We start from the raw sequence: 19991 nt of genomic DNA, 5'->3' as shown, positions 1-19991 counted from the left end.
GACCAGGATCCACTGGAGATCGACAGAGTGCGACATGATTCGTGCGCAGTTCTGTCGGCGCGCGGCGGGCGGGGGTCACAGAGGGGAGACGAGCGTGAGGGATGCACGGAGCAGCAGCGCGATGCGTGTGGGAGTGGCGCACAGCACGCGTGAGAGGAAAGAAAGGACGAGAGAAAAGAGGTGGAGAATGTTTTCGGTTATCAGACAAAACAGCGAGGCGCCGCACAGCTGCGTAACCCTGATAGAGGGGGCCTCCACGGCTAGAGGGGTAAACGCATGCGCCACACTGTGTGGCGCAGCGGGTGAGGACATAATGAGAAGATGACGGCACGCTCTAGCGACGTGGAGGCCGGCTGCGAGAGCGCACTCGCGGTTGACCTCTTCCTCTGTGCGCATCTATCCTTTTCCAAAAAAGAGAAAGAAAACATAGACCGAATCTTTCAACGGCGGGAGCCGCACGGTGCACAGGAGCTCTGACCGTGAAGCGCAGCGCCTAACATAACTGGATGTGGCACGTGTTGCTGCCGCCGTTTCTTTAAGCCGGCGTTCCTGCACCGCATCCCCGCCGCGCGAAAGACGAGAGCAGGCGCAGGCAGGAGAGGATAGAGAGAGAGAGCGAAGGAAGCGATGGAAAATGAAAGAGCGCAAGACAACGCGTGCGGGACCCCCTTTGCCTTCGCGCGCGCCCCCCGACTCTCTGTTCCGCAACGACTGGCGTACGCCGTACTTGACCGCTGCCGCATCACTGCTCGTTTTCGTCGTCTCGCACACCTTTGTCTGCTTTTCCCTTCGTTTTTCTTTTTTTGCCGGGGAGGGTGGGGGAAGGGCGTTCGCCGCTAAAACAACGAGAAGGATCATCGACATCATCCACAACAACGTCAAGGACATCATCGCAACAGAGAGACGGAGACCAAAGACGTGCGCGACAGCACACCAAGAAAGAAACGCACCTGCAGAGAGAGGAGGAGAGGACAGAATAGGAGAAGAGCCGGAGGGACACTCACGCTCACGCGCGCAAACGCATTGCCAGGCGAAGGGCAAGACAGGCTCGAGCACTCCGCAGACGGATAGAGCGAGAGAGACGAAGGGGAAGGGGGGGTTGAAAATGCGCCGCCGATGCAACATGCCAACACACACGCACGGAGAGAGCAAAAGACATGGAGTGAGAGACAGTAGGAGAGTTGAAGGATGGGCGGGGCGCAGATGCCGGTCAAGCTTCGTCCATAGGCAAGGGGAAGGAAGGCAAGTGAAATAAATATATATAACAGCGAGAGGTACCCGCAAGGCAGCGATGAAGCCATCGCATATTGCGCTGTCGCACACATGCATGCATACATGCATGCAACGATCCTCCGATAAGGTCTGAGGTAAGCCTAAGGGACCAGAGCAAAAACGTTCCGTGTCTACCGGGTTTGCAGAGGAACGGCAAAGAAGAATATGGGCGGGGGGAGCAGGGTTGCAAGAAGAAGAGTGCACGCGCGCATTAGCGGGAGCGCGCAAGGCAAACTGCACGCCACACGTATCACTAAGACTTACAGGGTGCGCACGAACGCGCTTGGCGTGCGTGAGGAGCTCGTTGGCGATACACGGTGGAGAGGTCACAAAGAACGAGAAAAGAGAAGGCAGCCAGAGGGGCTATGAACAGCACCTTCTCACCACCAACCTCTTGTCTCGCTCTTCGCTACTCCTGTACCTGAAGGGCGCAACAGCAGCAGAGGAGTCCTCACCGCTGACAACGGCGAAAAGAAGAAAACACAATGCACCCCCCCCCGCCTGTGGATGTGTAGCTCTCTGCGTGGCACGGTGATTAGGTGGGAATGAGTGCGCTCTGCGCGTGTGCTCGTCATATATTGGCGACGGTGCGGTAACAGTCAGTTTTCGTGTGCATGTATGCAGGCTGCCAACGTTACGCGTCGATTCGTCTCCCTCACCCTTGCTCACTCGTTGGCATCTCCCTCGCGGCGCGGCGCTCTCACCCACCACCACCACTACCACCTTTCACCCTCCAACGACGTCGCAGTCCGCCGCAAAGTGGGAGGGCGGTGTTACGGGTCAGTGCTCAGTTTCCTCCGCCTCTTTTGGAGCTGCCGCTATTTTTTTTTTTTCGGTGGCTCGCCTCCTCGCGTGCCCGCTCGTGCGTGTGTCGTCGTGTGTGTGTGTTTGTGTGTGTGTGTGTGTGTGTGTCCGTTACTCTTGTCCTCTCTCCAGTGGTGCTGCAGCTGATGTGCATGCAGGCATGCCGCAGACACACATGTCCATACAGGTATACTTATGCGCATTCGCATCGCTTTCCTCAAGCTCAGGCGCTCTCTGCACAGGCGTCGTCTGTGGTTGTGCTTTTCCTCCCTGCATTTTTTTCACATCTCTTCGTCTTGCCTTCCACCGCAGCACCGCCGCATCCGTTTCGCTCGCTCGCTCCATGGAGATACGTATGTATATACATGTGCATCGTGCGGCTCACATGTCCATCGGCTTCGGGTGCCTCTCTGCGTGCGTGAACTGTGCCAGGTCACCGCGTAAACCTCACCTGCTTGCTTCTTGCCTTGCCACATTCTCCCTCTAGGTGTGTGTGTGTGTGTGTGTGTGGTGCCGGCAACTCGACTCGGCTCACAGCGGTGCAGACACGAAAAAAAAAAGCGGGCGCGCACTTGTGCACGCGTATCACAGAACGACATCGCCATGGATGCTTGGCCGCTGTTCTGGCTGTTGAGCCCCCCCTCCCTCCCCACAGAGAAGCGACAACAACAAACGGCGATCACACCGACACACACGCACGTGCTCTCAGCGCCGTCTCCGTCTCTCTCGGGTTTTCATCGGCTTGCGTTTCCGACCCGCGTCCTCGCTCTAAGCAGCCGCCTTCTTCTTCTTGATGTACTTCACGCGGCACTGGCTGGCCGTCGGGCCCACCACCATGGTGTGGTAGTTCGGCTCCGGCAGTGGGCCGAGGAGCTCAAAGTCGTAGTCGCGCAAGACCGTTGCCAGCACCGTCTTGACCTGAAGTAGGCCAAACTTCTCGCCGATGCACTTGTGCACGCCAGCACCGAAGCCGCAGAAGGCGCCGTCGACGAGCTTCATGTTGCGCTCCGGGTTCCACTCACGCGGATTTGGGAACGCCTCCTCATCCTGGTGCGAGAGGAGCGGCGAGCAGGCGATGATGTCACCCTCCGGCACGACGTACTTGCCCACCTGGACTGGCTTTAATACCTTGCGCATGAGCATTACGAGCGGCGGGTCGCGGCGGATCGACTCGCGCGCGCACTGCTCCGCGAACGGCATCTCCTCCATGACGTTGTCGTAGTTCAACTGCGCGGGGAACTCGTCAATCTCCTGGTGCAGCTTCGCGAGGTGCCTCTTGTTGCGTGGATCCATCAGATGCAGCAGGGACCAGGTGGTGGTGATAGTGGAGGTGTGCTGGCCAGCAAACATGGCGGCAACGATCATTCCGCACACCTCGTGCTGAGACATGCGGGTGCCATCGCGGTACACGGCGCCGAGCAGACCGGCGAGCAGGTCCGACGTGTTGGTGTCCTTCTGAGCCTCCTCCTTCTCGCGAGCAATGATGATCTCGCTGAGGATGTCCTGCAGCTCAGCGCGGGCGTCGCGGCAGCGGTAGGACTGCGGCAGCGGCAGCTTCAGGATCCACGGCAGGAAGACAGCGGCGGGGATGAGGCAGCTCTCCATCTTGGCCAGCAGCTGTGCGAACTGGCGCGCGTCCAGGCGCTTGCGCAGGTCTTCGCCGAAGAGGCACTGGCAAGCGGTGTTGATGATCATGGCGCTGCAGTCGTCGAGGATGTTGATCTCGCCTTCGTCCTTGTTCCAGTTCGCCTTCATAAACTTGCGCACCTCGTGCTGGATCGACGGTGCGAAGTTCTGGAACTTGGCCACAGTCAGCTCCTCGGCCAGGAAGTTGAGCTGCTCGCGCATGCGCGGGTACGGCGCGGCGTAGGCGACGCCCTCGCCAAAGACAGGCACCATGAAGCTGTAGACCTCACGCGGGGAGAGAATCTCGTTACGCGGGGTGAAGAACTTGCTGTGCTGGTGAACGTCGCCAACGACGGTGATGCGGTTGCCGCAGATGTTCATGGTGAATATGCCGCCGTACTTCTTCTTCGCCTTCAGCATGAAGCCCAGCGGATCCTTGCCGAACTGGATGATGTGACCCACAAAAGGCGTCGTTCCGTGAACGACCGGCGGATCGGTGGGGCGGGTCGTGTTGAAGGACTTGCAGAAGTACCAGCCGTACAGTGCCAGGCCGGCGGTCAGGAGAAGGAGTAGCTCGCCGATCATGATGGCGAACCCTTCTCGGCGTGCTCTTTCGATGTAGTGTGCGGTGGTACGAGCGACAGCGAAAGGGGGAGGGCGGGAGAGAACACGGCAACGGCAAGCGCAAGCAAAGAGCGGGGGCGCGGATGGCGATGTCTGGCGTGAGTGTCTCCCAGACTGCTGCCGTTTTCGTTGCTCTCGTGAGGGCGCTCCTGTTGTTGTCTTTGCTTGGCGGTGTCTCAGCCGTGCACCTGTGTAAGGGATGCAGCAAGGCAGGCACCCAAGACCACCGGTGATGATGGCAGATGAGCAGCACCGCAGGGCACCAAAAAAAAAAAGAAAACGAAGAGATAAGACAAGAGGGCAAGGGCGGAAGCGAAGTCGACAACACAAAACGAAAGGCTATGATGATGGCTATGAGAGAAAACCTCCGTAATGGCGTTAGAATGCTGTCGGGTGTGTCGCAGGCCACGGAAGAAAGAGGGGAGGAGGGAGGGCAGGCGGGCGGAGAGTAGCACGTGTGGGGGGAGGGGGGGGGGTGCAACAGCACAAATGCAGAGCATGAAGGCGAAACAGTGGGAGCGAGGACGTGAAGGATCTACCCTGCCGGCAAGACATCGCTGTCGCTTCACGAAATCTGCGGGCGGGAGCCCGCTCGCTTAGAGAGCCGGAAGAGGAAGAGGCTCTCGCGTGCAACAGGCGTGCAGGCCTTTCCCTCACCCGGTCAGGATACACAGCGTGCGCATCGCCATATCAGCGGCGGTGCTGTCCTTGGTCCTCTGCTTTTCGTTGGTTCGTCTGCGTCGCGTTTGGTGTACAAAAACGCCTCTACCAGCGACGGTGCCGCGGTGGGAGAGAAAAGGGCAGTGGGCCAGACAGTAAGAGCCAAGCCACCTTTTCCGTCAACGCGCTCGTTCTGCCCCACAGGCGCCCATCACGTCGCGCGCAGCAGCCCTAGACACGCGCGTTACAGCGATGCGGACCCAGTCATCGCAGCACGGCCTCTGCCCCAGACTCTACAAATCCGCCGCCTCGCATGTCGCCTCACAGCCGCTCCCCCATCAGGCAGGTCGCCACGTCGTGCATCCTCCTCGCGGGTGGCACTCAGGCACCCCCACGCCAGTAGACAGTGTGAGGGCCGGGGGTGGGAGACGCTCGAGTCACGCCGACGCTCTGCCCACCATATCGATCGCAGAAGCGTGTTCGCCCTGGCAGGTCGCCCCTCCCCCACGCAACGCCGTCCAGGACCTCACGCCCTGCCGCCACGAGAAGCGGTTGAGCACTGGCAGGGGTAGGTGGGGCTGCTGCGCTGCACCCTGAGACGCCACGCCCTGCGGGGCGTTGTCCCCTCGTCATCGGGGTGCACATATTACAAGCCAGCACAGAGGAAAACGAAGATTGCAGCAGAGGGTGTGAGAGAGAGACCATAAAACGGGCAGTGCAGGAGGCGCGGTCGGCCAAATACCGCTGTCGCCGTACGTGCGTAATGCAAACATGCTTGTCTTGGCGCTCGTGCGCGAGAAAGGGAAAACGAGGAGAGCACACACAACCACACAAAAAAAGAAAAAGAAGTGAGGTCAAGCGGATGTAAGAAAGAAAGCGCCGCCAGTGGCGCCTGAGAGAAGGAGTCGCGGAGAGGATGGCCAAGGACGAGGAGGAATGCGACACGGTGCGGCACGAGCTACGACTACTAATAACACCAAGCACCTCACACACAAACGACCGCCAACGAGGAGGAGGAAGAGGGGTGTGGCGATAGATCACTCGACACGCGCCATGTGTATACATACGTGCTGACTCACAGACGCACACGCGCGCGCACCCGACACAGACGAAGAGAAAACGTTGAGTTTTACAAAGACGAGGAGAGAGAAAGAAGCGCATCAGCAGCGACAGCGGGGAGGCAGAAGAACATGGACGGGAACCAAAACGAACAAGAGCGACGACAAAGGAAGAACGACCACCCGGCGAATGTGAGCAGCCGAATCGCGCAGGACATTCACCACGGACGACAACAAACAGCATCGAGCGGCAACGGCAGCACGGCAATTATCGTCGCAATAATAAGAAACGGAGGAGAAAGAGGGGAGTAGGGGGAGAAAGGGCCGTTCAGCATCGTCGACACGGATACCCACGCATATCGTCTGTACATGGGCCCCACCAAAGATGCCATAAACGTGCATCACAAGTCGCAGAAAGGACAAGGCGCTGTGCACATGAGCCAACAGCCAGAGAAGACAACATCGCCGCCGCTGCCGCAAGCAAGCACACACACTCAAATAAAAAAAAAAGAAGCGAAGAGACCGTTGAAGCACATAGAGAAAGAGGGAAGAGGGAGAGACGTAATGCACCGCAAAGGCACGCGTTTGGAGCACTTTTTCTGTTTTGCATACATGAGCACGCGGCGAGAGGCAGACCAGTCGCCCCCCCCCCGAGGCACCGGCAGCCCCGAGAGGAGTCGTGGCGGCTGTCGTCCACGACACTCTAGCAGCAGCAACAGCTTGTCTTCTTTGGGGCTGCCTCCTCGGCCGGGATCTGGAAGGTCTCCTCGCGCTTGCCTACAATGTGCTGATACGTTGTCGTCCTCAGTATAAAATGCAAGTAGATGTGAAATCCGAACAAGTGCACAATGGGAACGATGCCGACGAGGAGCACGATGCACAGCACAACCGGGCCCGCGCGAAAGTAGGCGCTGTGGCGCTCCGCCAGCACATGCCACCACCGCGCAAGCAAGCAGATGACGCTGCCAAGAGTTGTGAAGCTGGTGAACACGCTTCCGCTCACGAAGCAGAAAAAAGCGATGTAGTTCTCCCTCCCGACGCACACGTTCAGCCACTTGCAGTGGTGGTCGAATCCCTCCACGCACTTGTTGCACGCCTTGCAGTGCTTGGAGTCCACATGCGTGCGACGGCGGCAGAACATGCACAGCTCACCCGAGTTGCTGCGGTCCGTGCAGTCCTTGAAAGAGAGCCAGAAAAAGAACATGTACACGCACACGACGCCCGCTCCGAAGAGCGTCGAGAATGCCACGAGTTCAGCCAGGCAGTCCTGCTTGTCCTGGGTGTAGAGCAGCACGTAGGCTGCAAACACGCTAGACCAAAACAATATGATGACCACCAGGCAGTACATCTGGCCGGCAATCTGGTAGGAGTGCAGCGGTCGCTCAAAGGCATAGCGCCGCGGCCGTGTATGTCGCCAGCTGTCGGGGTAACGACGCGTGTCCACACAGCACGAGGCCAGCGGCTGCTCTGAGCGAGACTCGAAGCCGTGGTCGCTGTCAGCGGCGCCGTGGTCGACCTCCACCACATTTCCTCCGGCGGCATCGATCTTTGGCGGCGGTGCCAGCACGTTTGCCACAGCACAGGCATCATGCCTGCCGCTCGCCTCGAAGACGGCATTGCCCTTGATACTGCCGCCGCTCGCCTCGTCGAGCTTGCTTCGGCTCGCCACGTCCATCTCCTCATCTACGACACGCTCCGCATCCACGAAGCCGAGGTCAACGCAGCCCAGCAGCGCGGCGCTCGCGCTGGCATCCGTGAAACGCGTGCGGCGGTGCTGTGCGTCTGCAAACACGACACTCTCCGCCTCCAACTCCTCCCCTTGACAGACAGACGCAGGGCCGTGCCCCTTTTCTGCGGGCGATGCCTGTGGAGTGTCACGGCCTCTTGGAGACGAAGGCGTCTGCAGCGGCGCGTGCTTAGGCGATGAGCCGTATAGCGCATCTCCATGGCCGCGGAGGGAGCGTTCGCGCACGGGATGCGCCGGTAGCCGGCTGCCGGTAGCCTCATGTGGCAGCTGAGGTGTCCTGTCCGTGGCGGGCGCAACATGTGCATCCGTCGCTGCCTTTCCGGAGACGGGTACTAGATCTCCGGCGGCACTCATTTCGAGTCTCCGCAAGCTACACGGAACGAAAAAAAAAACAAGCGAGAATGCGCCGGCGAAGCTCGATGGGGCGTCTCTCTTTATATGCCCTGCGATTCGCGGGAAAAAAAAACGCGTGTGGATGGGTGATATCTGTGCGTGCCAGTGAGGCGTGTGTGTGCCTGGGGTGGACACCGTGCAGGAAGAAAAGAAGGCGAAGAGTAAGAGAACGGCAACGGGGGAGGAGAGGGAGACCCAGTGGAGAGGAAGCGCTTTCGACGAGACACGGTCAGGGGGCGGGGGGGAGGGGAAGCTGCGAAAAGACCCACACGAACGCCACCAGCGACGGTCGATACCATCACAAGCCTATGCCCGCGCACGAGCACGAGAGGTTCTTCCTCGCCGCCCACACGGCAAGAGCTTGCATCGACATGTGCAGTCGTGGATTATGCAGCGAGGTGAGCAGACAGAAGGAGGTGCAAGGACGCCGGGAACCTCTTCGAGCTTTTCTCTTTTCGTCCTCTGGACGACGGCGACGCGCATTCGCATAGCTCCTGGGTCTCTTTCACAGGGGCCCACTCACGTCCTCGCTGCCTCCTCCCCCTATTCTTCGGTGGCCGTGGTCTCGCAGCACGTCTGCTTGCCCGTGTCATGGACGGGCTGGTATTGTCGTCTGTAGAGAGACATGACGAGCGGTTGTGCACGCGTTGCACGGGCGAGTCACCTCCGAACGGTTGTATTTTTCTTTACTTCTGGGAGAGTTCCTTTGGATGAGCTGTAATTCTCTGTGTGCAGGTGCGCGAATACGTACGCGTAATCAAGGCGTGTGCATGTGTGCGTGGTACATCGACGGTGAATGCCCGTACTCTCATAGCAGCAAGCTTGTTGACGCGCCCGCGCAGGCGCAGCGCAGAACAGCACAAACCGCTGATGTCAGCTCCATATCTCTCCAAAAAAAAAGTTTTTTTTTCGATATGCACATCGAAAACGTCACCGCCGTCACGTCTGCTACAACAGCCGCCAAAAAAAAAAAGACATGTAAATAGATATAGATAGATATATAAATCTGCGTGAACAGACATAGAGCGAGAGAGGTCACCCGTCGTGACACTTCTGTCGAGCGTGTGAGCGCTGGTCGGCGCACACCTGTCTAGCGTGAGGAGAAAGAGACGGCAAGCAAGAAGAGCAACAAAACGACACACGCATCCACCACCACCACGCCTCCCTCCGTCCCTCCCTCCCCCACCAAACAAAAAAAATGACCGCCTTACGCGCGTTCGCATGCATGCGAATGAGAGCACACACACACGTGCCCACACGCCACACCAGAAGAAAACGACGTTCTTCAGCTGTGCTGCCCGAAAGCAGGTGAGGGAACACCGGCGCAGAAAAGAGCCGTGGAAGCAAAGAAAAGGAGGAAGGGGAGGGGAGGGGAGGGGCACAACCAAGCCGCCAGCACTGCTTGCCCAGACTTGAAGGTCCTTTGGGGAGTACGAGAAGAGACGGTGGGAGGAGGAGGAGGGGGAGGGGGGCATCCAACGAGCACAATACATGGCGCTGTTTTCTACATGTGGATGGTGGCGAGACAAGAACGCACAACAGAAAGGAAAAATATGCGGTGCAGCAACTCTGCCTCTACTATACGCGGTGTTGCGCGTTGGTTCGCGCGTGCATGCATGCGTGCTCTTCCTCCACCCCCCCCCCCACACACACACAGACAGACAGACACATACTCAGAGAAGGACAGGCAGACAGAGAGACAGCCTTACATGGCAAGGGTATTGCAGATGCAGGGCGTAGCGAAGAGGAGCAGAGACCACGCGCGCGCGGGCAAAGACGCCGTAAGAACGCAGAAGAGTGCGCTTGTCAGTGGTATCGCTGGAGATGATGCTGTTTTTCTTGTCGCTGTTCTTGTCCGTGGAAGGAGAGAACTAGAAATAAGAGGGGGTAAGGAGGGGGGTCGTGCGCGCACTCACCTTGTCCGCTACCGGCTCAACAGCCGCACGGCAGCCGTCGCTTCTTGCGAAACCGCTCCTCCGTTTCACCGCTGGGGAACTCCACAGTACGCTTGCGCTTTTCAAGAATGTGCTGATACGTCGTCTTGCCAACGATGCAGAGGTAGCTGTGGAACAAGAGCAGGTGCGCCATCGGGCCGATGCCCACGACCATTAACGTGCACATGACAATCGGGCCCGCGCGAAAGTAGGCGCTGTGGCGCTCCGCCAGCACATGCCACCACCGCGCCAGGTATGTCACGCCGCCCAGAAAGCCAGTCAGAGTCACGCACACGGCGGCGGAGACGAAGGAGAAGAAGAGTTGGTAGTTCTTCGTGCCGACGCACACGTTCAGCCACTTGCAGTGGTGGTCGAATCCCTCCACGCACTTGTTGCACGCCTTGCAGTGCTTGGAGTCCACATGCGTGCGACGGCGACAGAACATGCACATCTCACCCGAGTTGCTGCGGTCCGTGCAGTCCTTGAAGGAGATTAGGATTAAGGACGTGTAGAGCCACACCATGCCGGCAAGCACGAGGATAGCGAAGATGACCATCTCAGCCAGGCAGTCCTGCTTGTCCTGGGTGTAAAGCATGATGTACCCCATGAAGACGCTAGACCAGAAAAGGCCTATCAGCACCAGCTCAAAGACGAACGCCATCACCTGCATCGAGTGCAGCGGGCGCTCGAAGGCGTGGCGACGTGGTTGACTGTGACGCCAGCTATCGGGTTCTTCGCTGACGTTCACGCACAGCGAGCAGCACGGCTCCTCTGAGCGAGGAATCTTGCGGTTGTCGTCAACCCAGTCCTCACTTTCCCAACCGTCACCTGCATCCTCCTCGGCGCGGTGCAGAGAAGCTCCACGCATGCGCTCTTCACCATCCCAAGCGCTGCCGCTCGTGAAAAAGGCGTCCTCTCGCTCATCGCCGTACCGGTGCTTCTCTGCCACCTCCATTTCCTCCGCGATGGGGAGATCCACGTCAGCGGGATGCAGATGGGCGCACGGCAGACGCGACGTGCCACCCTCGCCAACGCTCACACCGATCGGTGCAGTGGCACCAGTCTCAGAGGGGAGATGGTTGCCGACCCCGCCCCGCTGTCGGTGTGCGGTCACCTCGACCTCCGCCTCCCGCACGGACGCGGGGCTAAAAATGCTGGAAGGCTCCTCCGGCGGCTCGGGTAGCGCTGTCGCGGCGATTCGCGGCCACGCAGGTCCCTTGACATACTCGCCGAGAGTAAGAATCGACTTCTCAAGACCTGCCACGGGCGTGACGCTGAGAACTGTGCCTCTGTTCTGTGCCACAGAGGCGTCGCTTGGCCGCGCACACCGAGCCGGCACACCAACACCGTTGGGAAAGTGGGACAGCGTCCCTTCAGCCACCGAGGTGCACGTCACCGTCGCGGCGGTTGTGCTAGGGGCAAGAACCTGTGGGTCGCATTGAGGCGGGGACGGCTGCATGAGGCTCGGTTTGCGGGAACCTCCGTTGCTGATCGGCGGATTCGGTGTGACCGCCGCACTGGCCAAGCGCTGTCGCTCTGTCTTGTCGTCGTGGTCCGTCATCCCTGTTGCCTCACAGGTGATATCTGTCTTCCCTGAAGAGCCCTCCTTCTCTTCGCTGGATGCTGCTTCTACACCGGAGCTTCGACAGTTTGACTTGCGTTTTTGTGTGTGCCTGCGCCTGTGCGCGTGCGACAACGCAGTCGGCGCGTCCGAGGCACTACTGCGGTGGCGGTGGCGATGACGTCGTCGGCTCCTTGACGCCTGGTTCTCTGGGGCATCAAACGCAGACACGGTGGTGGGTGTTGCAGGCGGCGTGCTCACCTGACGCGGCGAGTGCTCGGGGGTCGGCAACGACGGCGATCGATCGGCCGATAAGCTCATTCTTGAAGAAAAAAAACGACAAAAAGGCGAGAAAGAGGAGAGAAGAAGGGCGGCGACGAAAACGAAACGAGTCGCCCGGGCGCAGGGCGGGGAGAAGTCACCACCGCTGCCCACCGCGCGGGGCCGAGGGGTAGGGGTAGGTGCACCACAATGGCCAGAGGTGCAAGGGGAAGGCTACCGGCTGGTGCCGCACTGACGCGTGCATGCAAAAGGCGAGAAGGCCGAAGGTGCTTGCGGGGAGGGGGCAATGATTGCGTGAAGAACAGAAAGAGAAGAAGGGGACGAGATGGGCACGCTAGAAACAACAGCAACCCCAACCACGCGCACCACCGAAAAGACGGCGATCGAAGGGAATGAGAAAAGGCGCAGAGAGCGAGCACCCGCACACCAGTAAGAGCAAAAGGGGGAGGAGAGGACGCGTAAAAGATGCGGTGGGAGGGGGAGGGGGGCCGCACGCAAGCGGCAGCGGCAAGCCTCGTCCAGTAATAGGCAGCAACAAACAAAAACAAGAAAGAACAGACCAGAGAGTCAATCAGAAGACCAGCGGCAAGAGATAGAGAGAGAACTGATGGAATGAGGAGGAGGAAGGGGAGGAGGGCAGGTGTGCGCCTCTCCCGTCGCGGCAGCGCGGTGCGTGAAGTGTGGATGTGGTTGTTGCTTGCCTTTGCGCCCTTGCTGATGTTCTGTGTGCCTTGCGCTGTGGGTGAGAGGGGGCAACGGCGAGATAGATGCAGAGGCGGGCGCGATGGTGGTATGAATGATGTGCTTGGAATAGAGCGAGGGGTGGGCAGAAGGAAAGCTTCCAGGATGGTGGCCTTGTGTGTGTGTGTGTGGAGGGGGGGTGGATGTCGGTCGGTCTGCGTGTGGGTGGAGGGACCCTGCCCGGCCCACTGCTGTATATGCTTTGGAAGCTGTGCACTACACCGTATGGGAGAAGAGAGGGAGGGAGGCGGTAAAACGATCGAAAAAAAAGGAAAGAGCAGGTGAGCGAGTAGATCCAGAGCTCGTCTGTGACAGCGTATGGAACCCCCGCATGCGTCCGCGGGGTGAGCAGGGAGAAGGGGTGAGGGGGGCGGTGGGCCGCGAGAGGTGCCGTGGAATTCGTCAGACATGGCAGTCGAGCAACGGTGCGCGCCTCGTGCGTCTGTGCGCATGAAAGGGGGAAGGAGGAGGAGACGTAGCACACCGCTGTGAAGGAAAAAATGGGAGAGGGTGGGAAAAGGTGGAGCTGCGCAGGGCAGGTCATTCGCCAATCACCTTCCTCCCGCTCCTGCGCATCGCACCCCGCACACACCTTCGGCCAGCGCGCCACGCATCCACGGCTAGTTATACGCTTTTATTCTCCTACAGAGCCCCCACCCACCCCCATCCCACCTCGATCCTCGCCCCCCCCACCGCACACCTCCATGTGCCTACTGGCACGAAGAATGGTGCCGAGGGCTTCAGCACAGACTATCAGCCAAGCGCAGACGACAAGAAGCACGGAACACGGAGAGAAGATGCGCTCGTCTTCCAGCTTTTTGCGAACTTGAAAAGGGCGCACCGGTAACACCGCACGCATGGCGAACACACTCGCAAGTACACGCTTGAACGGGCACGCCGTAGTGACGGCCACCCTAAGCGGATACTTCGGTGTCGTTGCTGTTGATCGGGTCTTTGGATGATCAAGAACCAGTGCGGTGCTGCTCTGCATAAGCGTTACGCCCACTGCTACGATCGTTGCCAGCCACCGTTCTTGCGCTAAGCACGCCTGCAAACGCGCGGCGCCGCCGCTCCGAGGAAGCTAGGACGACACGCATAGAGTTTTGCCGTCAGAGATCGCCCGGCTGCCTAGACCGCGTACGGCAGCCATGGGTGACGCGGCACAATCGAAATATGTGGGACGGTGCTGGCAATCGCTGCGGCGGTCACAGGCACGACAGGGCGTTGCGTCGGTGGTGGCGGTGGCGTGTCCCTCTGCAGCTCTCCGGGTTGCTCCTACTTGGGCACCTGTGACACCGGCTGTGCGGCAGATGAATCCAGGGAGACCCTGTCTGCGCACGGCGTGGCCTCCGCCAGTTGGCTGCCGATGTCCACAGTCGCAGCCGCCTCGGCCGCGCGGACGACAGCGCTATCAGCACCAGTGACCACGTCCTCGATCAGCGCTGGGGCCTCATGAGCGACCACAACGCCACACTCGCTCTCTTCCTGCTGCTCCTCGTGCGGTGCCTGAGCAACGTGTAAGCGTACGTTCGGGGTACCCTCTCGAGAAGGAGGTTCGACGGCGCTGCCGCCGCTGTTGTGCAGCTCTGCGTTCATCGCTGCCTTCTCTTCCGCAGCGGCCACGTCGACGATGTCCTCCTCGGCTCGCTCCTCCTCCGAGGCCGCCGCTGCTAGCGGGAATGTCGTGCGCACGGGGGTGTAGCTTATCCTCACTGAGGCAGCGCTCTTATCGGGTACCTTGCCGCCAGCCAAGCCGGCGTTCTCCGTCCTCGTCGCTGCCGTTGCACTTGCAGCGTTGGCCCTCTCCTCCTCCATAGCCTCCTGTTGCAGAGTTTCCAGCGGCTGCTGCAGCGACCACGTATGCGGCATGCGTGACACTACTGTCTCCAGGTCGCCTCGTGGCCCGGCAAGCAGCACACGCGTGACGCAGCGGCGTCGCGTCGTGCCGTGGCGCATGTCGCCGTGCCGGTGCTCCGTCACCGACACGGACATGCCTGGGCTCTCCTGTCCGTTGCGAGGATGGAGCTCCTCGTGGCCGGTATGGTGGTGATCGAAGTCGTCGTGGCTCTGCGGCTCATTCGAGTGAGGGTAATGCGACGCCGCGGCCGACGGCAAGGGCACTCCCCTGGGCTCAGGCGAGGTGGCGCTGTGCGCATCCCCGTCATTCGCCACCTCTTCCACGGTGGTGGCTGAAGTACAAGAGCTGCTGCTGCGCAGCTCCGGATGACGCGGCGTGGCGTCGTCACACTCGCTCTCTGGGTTCGGGTAGTCGACCTGGGCAGAGAAGTGGGAGTTGGCCAGCACAGTGGGCTGGCCGTGCAGTGCAGTGGCGGCAATGCTGGTGTCCCTCATCTTCAACCTCCCACCCGCCAAGCTCAGAGAATCAGCGGAGCTCAGGCGGGGTAGCAATGAGCCCAGCTCCTGTGGTAGCGGCGGCGGCGAAGGCCCTACCGTCGGCGTCGCTGGCAGCAGCGGTGGAAAAGGGCACGCTGTGAAAGGTGGCATGACGACGCTGCGAGCGTGACTTCGGTCCGCGTCGTGCGCGGCCTGCAGCGCCCCGGAGGCGGCCAGTGGAATAGGAGCAACGTCTGGCGGCGCGATGAGGACCTGGTGGCCGGGATCGAGGGAGTCCACAGAGAAGTTGCCAGCGTTCGGTGCCGAACATACATCGAGCATTGGTGCGCTGCCGCCATCGCGCTGATGCTGCTGGTCCTCCTCGTCGGCGGTGTCCTCAGCGAGGAAGTCGGCAGAGCCGCGCGCCTCCCCGCCTTGGCTTTCTGGCGGTGTTCCCTCCATGGTAAGAGACAACACACCATGAGCATGCGCCGCGATCGACGACGACGCGGCGCCCCACTGCGGCGACGGCGCTAGCGGTTGCCGCGGCCACCCGACTGGCGGCTGTGGCTGCGGTCGCGTGCGGCACCACGAGTGAATCACCTGGCTCCGAGGTCTCCATCATCCTGGGTTCCATTCCGCAGAGTAGGTCGCTGTGGCCAGCGAGGTGCTCGGTGAGGTCACACCTAACCGCGGCGCCACCTCCTCCTTGCGGCTGCCCACGACGTCAAGGCCGTCAACATGCAAAATGTTGCCGTGGATGTTGCCTCGTACATCACGCGCCGTCACGTCGAGCATGAGTCGCAGCGGCCTACGCGAAAGGTGGTACTCGTCCGGACTCTCTTCGGTCCACTGCTCCTGACGTAGCTGCAGGTGGTACAGCAAAGACGCGTAGCCGCAGGCGGCGCGCTCGGGGTTTGCTTTCAACTCGGTGCGCCAGCGGCGGACCACTTGCGGCGAGCGCAGCCCCGCCTCGAGAAGAAGGGCGTACTCGTTTAACAGCAGAATGTGGCCGCCACGCGCGAGTGCTGGAGGCGGATCGCGGCCGTTTCTGTGTCGTCGAAGGCGCCAACTGTCCTCACGGCTTTCACTATCGCAGGTGCGGCCCGACGCGCCGGACGCCCTTGTTTTCCCGTCGCCACGGCGCAGCGGCCGACTTAGCGCCATGCTCGCCGCCGGTGATGCAACGAAGACGCCGCTGCCGTCGTCTGAGGAAGATCGCGGCGGGCAGTGTGACGGTGCCAGTGTGGAAGCAGGCGGCATGGAGGCGTCCGAGCGGCGGGCTGTGAGGCTGTCCGGCCGCGAGAAGGTGAGGCAAAACGACCCTGACGGAGACGACGCCATCGACGCGGCGTCCGGCATCGGAGCCGTCGACCCCCGCCGCTCAGCCGCGGCCATCGCCTCGTGTAGCGGCTCCAGCACACTCAACCTCGTCTCGAAGAGCAGCGTCAGCAGCTCATTGGCCACTACGGTGCTCAGACGCGGATTCTCGCACAAGAGAACGTCTCCCATCACATCGAGAATCGTGAAGAGTGAAGTGAAGACTATAACATGGATTGGCACCAGGACGGCGTTTCCCGACTGACCTGGCAGGCTGACTGACAGCAGCTCAGGGTCAGAGCTGCCGAAACAGAAGGGTTCCGCGAAGGCGCGGTGGTACCTCTCCTTCTCCGTGGAGGCGGCGGCGGCGGCAGCGGTGCGGTGGACGGAGAGGCCGGGCGGGTGGGCGCTGATGGACGGCGGCCGCGAACCGTTGCTGTGCGGCGTCCGCGGCTGCTGCCGCGCCAGCTCCGAGGCGGCGCCCGTAGTGGGCATCCTAGAGGAGGTGTTGTGGGAAGCGAAGGAGTCCGAGGTCGCCGTGATCGCTTGGGTTGCGTGGTGGCGGAGGACAGATGAGGCGGCGAGGGGTTCGGGATTCAGGGGTGCCGCAGTCACGCTGCCGAGTGGGTGCACGCTGGCGAGCGCCGGTGGCCCCGGCGTCTCCTGTTGCGTCTGCGGCACCGTGGCCGTTGAAAAGCCCCCGTAGATGTCCCCAGCGGCCTCCGCGTCGTTGGCGGACATGCGCTGCTCATCCGCGTCCCATCGCGCAAACACCTCTTTTAGTCGTGCCAGCCGCACCTCGTCGCAGGCAGCCTCGAACTGCGCCTTCATGCGACCGCGGTACTCCGCCATGCGCTCCCGCAGCCACAGCCGGGCTGTACGGATATCGGTGTAGAGCTCATACGGAACAGCGATGTCGTAGGTGCCGGCTAGCGTCAGTGCACGAGCGCACAGCAGCACACAGTTGGCCCAGTGCAAGGCCAGACATCGCCGCAGCGTCCGCACCTGGGCAGCCTCGCTCTCCTCTGCCGGTGTGGTGCCTGTGACGACTGCGGCCGTCGGCGGTACAAGCGAGTACGCGTGGCGGTGCGGCCTGTGCCGCATCGCCATGAGGACGGCCGACGCCGGGACGTTGGACTGCGCTGCCAGGAGTGGGGTGAGTTCCTGCGTCTGGCCCACAGCAGTAGCCGCAGTATCACGAACTGCAAGGTGTGGTGGCATCCGTGCACGTGGGATCGCGAGTGGGCTGCCATCTGCCGCCACCGCCTGAGAAGAGGATGTAAATGACCACTTCGAAGGAACGCTCACAGGCGCACTGGCCGCGGCACCCGTTGCTGCTGCTGCCATGAGGCCGTGTGCCGGCATCACCGATGCGGATTGGTGCATAAGCGTCGCAAGCTCCGACAGGCCACGCATCATCGACTCCGTAAAGGGCGTGCTTCAGCTGCTCGTCGGCAGCGGTGTGCGCAGCAGACGCGCTGACGTCTGCGACAGTGCGAAGGCGTACTGCAGAACAGCCTGCGCGACTGTGCGGCTGCAGTTGTACTGCTTGCTTTCAGCCACCCACCCAATGAAGGTCATGAGCGGTTGGCACCGAGTGAAGCAAGCTGCCAGAATGTACCCCACGCGGATGTTCGTCGGCACCTTTTCCGCCGCATCTCGTCCGTTCCCGTCCGAGGCGCCCTTGTCGTCCTCCTCGTCCTCGTCATCGTCCTCGCCGTCGCTGATCTCACCCGAGAGGCAGAGGCACAACAGGGCGTCGGCGTACTCGAGCTTGTTCGCGCCCCACCTGTCGGGGGGGGGGGTGGCGCTGCGGCAGCCGCTGCCTGTGTTCCGCCATCCTCCGTCCGGTCCTGTGTACACCTCTCTCGCCTCAGGACTACGCGACGCCGTGCTCGTGCTGCTGTGGCTGCTGTTCATCAGACTGAAGCAGTCAAGGCTCGAGTTAGCGCCGGAGGCGCCAGTGTCGTAATGGCGCTGCTGCTGCTGATGATGGCGCACCTCCGCGCCGTTGCAGCCGGCAAAAACGTAGCTCAGTATCCACTCCAATGCCATGCCGCCGGGCGATCCCGGCGGATGTGTGGCGAGCACCTCCGGTGCGAAGACGTGAGCGAGCATCATGGTGGCCTGCAACGTGAAAACGGCGCCCTCGGCGTCGATGGCGCAGATAGCTTCCTCTGTGATTGCCGAATGATGCGCCACGAACGCGATCGCCGATTTCTTCAGCACCTCGAAATTGTCCTGCACAGCATCAATGAGGAGCTCCTCAAGCTGACGGAGCCGCTGGCACTTGATGCAGGCGTACGCGGTCGGCGTGCCGCGAGCGGGGAAAACAGCGGGTGTGAACGAGTTGTCGGGTCCTCAGTCGTCACCGGAGACGAGGCAGCGGCGGCGTTAACCGTGGCGACGGTAAGGTTCGCTGCACCGCTGATCGTCGTGGAGAACGGCGAGAAAGGTCCCAGAGTGTTGCACGGCCCATTAGAGGCCAACGGCGTCAGAGAAAAACTTGCCCGGGCGGCGGCGGCAGCAGCAGCAGTCGCCACCGTTGCAGTCGAAGGCGTGTGCCGGCGCTCATGGCTGTACGCTTGCAGCCGCTGCCGCACCGCTGTAATGGAGAGGAACATGTGCGTAAAAGCGTGCATGGCGTGCCGCACGAGAAACTCCTGCGGAGGCTCACTGGATTCCTCCACTGCCAGTGCCGACGCAGCAGCCGCCCCGTCTGCGAGCCCGCCACCGGCCCCGCCGCCGTTCGCTTCGTCCTCGTACTCACTGTCGCGATTCGCATCCAGAACGTTACTCACGTGGCGCGTCGCGGCCAGGGGGCCGGTGCTGGCGCTAGGCTCCATCGTCGTCAAGTGACACAGACAACATTGTCGCCTCGCAGCGCTGTCAGCGTAGCCGCCGCCGAGCAAATCATGGTTGTCACCCTTGTCCTCGTCGTCTGCAGCGTTAAACCCCGATATGCCGCTAGCGCCTCTATGCCTGCTATCACGCCGCGTCCACGACCGCATCGGGGAGGAGCAGACAGGTCGACGGTAGAGAAAGGGCTCCACCATCCCGACAGCCACCAGAAGAGACTCGAGCAGCATGACGGCGTGACGAATGCGACGGCACTGCCGCTCCAGCTCGACCGTGAGTTCCGCAGTGGTCATGAAGGACTTAGCGGCCTCGGGGCTGAGCACGTTGATGTAATGCGATCGGTCTGGCATGCCAGTGGTGGACGTTGGCGTGCTGCCGCTGCTGCTTTCGCCGTGAGCCGGCACGTTCAGGAGTGGCTGCGGTCGTGGAGTTCGCTGGCCGGCCGGCGAGGAAGGAGAGGGAGGCGTTGGCTGCTGAGACAGCGGGGTACGGCACCCTATAGGAGAGAGGTACTGCGACAGCGGCGGCGTTCCCACGTGATGGGAAGAGAGCAGCGACAGGTTTGGCAAGCGCGGCTCCGTGAGATCAGCGCTTGTGCTGCTGGAGCAAGGAGAGGATTGCATGAGATCGGTGACGTCGGGTGAACACGCTTGCACCGGCGAGGCCGCCATCTTGAGCGATGACTGCTGCGGTGGTGCACGTTGGTGGGTGGCTGGCGCCGCGCCCACCGCTGACGGCAGTCGAGGCGGGTTGGATGAGCCGCTGCTGAAGCCCTA

General features: G+C 61.3%; 4 protein-coding genes and 1 pseudogene across 4 annotated transcripts, besides 1 other annotated feature; all 5 read right to left on the bottom strand.

The window, feature by feature from the left end:
* Window positions 1–2844: 2844 nt before the first annotated feature.
* Window positions 2845–4287, bottom strand: LDBPK_111100 (lanosterol 14-alpha-demethylase, putative; the record flags this gene model as incomplete). The annotated part of the gene is made up of 1 exon (XM_003859037.1): window positions 2845–4287. The coding sequence occupies one exon, from the start codon at window positions 4285–4287 to the stop codon at window positions 2845–2847; it is 1443 nt and encodes a 480-aa protein (XP_003859085.1).
* A 2460-nt stretch (window positions 4288–6747) lies between these two features.
* LDBPK_111090 (zinc finger domain protein, putative) lies at window positions 6748–8145 on the bottom strand (the record flags this gene model as incomplete). Its single annotated transcript, XM_003859036.1, has 1 exon — window positions 6748–8145. The coding sequence occupies one exon, from the start codon at window positions 8143–8145 to the stop codon at window positions 6748–6750; it is 1398 nt and encodes a 465-aa protein (XP_003859084.1).
* A 1971-nt stretch (window positions 8146–10116) lies between these two features.
* On the bottom strand, window positions 10117–11679 carry LDBPK_111080 (zinc finger domain protein, putative; the record flags this gene model as incomplete). Its single annotated transcript, XM_003859035.1, has 1 exon — window positions 10117–11679. The coding sequence occupies one exon, from the start codon at window positions 11677–11679 to the stop codon at window positions 10117–10119; it is 1563 nt and encodes a 520-aa protein (XP_003859083.1).
* A 3754-nt stretch (window positions 11680–15433) lies between these two features.
* LDBPK_111070 (hypothetical protein) lies at window positions 15434–15673 on the bottom strand (the record flags this gene model as incomplete). Its single annotated transcript, XM_003859034.1, has 1 exon — window positions 15434–15673. The coding sequence occupies one exon, from the start codon at window positions 15671–15673 to the stop codon at window positions 15434–15436; it is 240 nt and encodes a 79-aa protein (XP_003859082.1).
* On the bottom strand, window positions 15658–17775 carry LDBPK_111060 (annotated as a pseudogene).
* Window positions 15658–17775: a sequence feature.
* Window positions 17776–19991: the final 2216 nt, after the last annotated feature.

The sequence above is a fragment of the Leishmania donovani genome, chromosome 11 (genome assembly GCF_000227135.1).
Source record: "Leishmania donovani BPK282A1 complete genome, chromosome 11".
NCBI lineage: Eukaryota > Euglenozoa > Kinetoplastea > Trypanosomatida > Trypanosomatidae > Leishmania > Leishmania donovani.
Note: the sequence above shows the minus strand (reverse complement) of the source record. Positions and strands in the feature narration are given on the sequence as shown.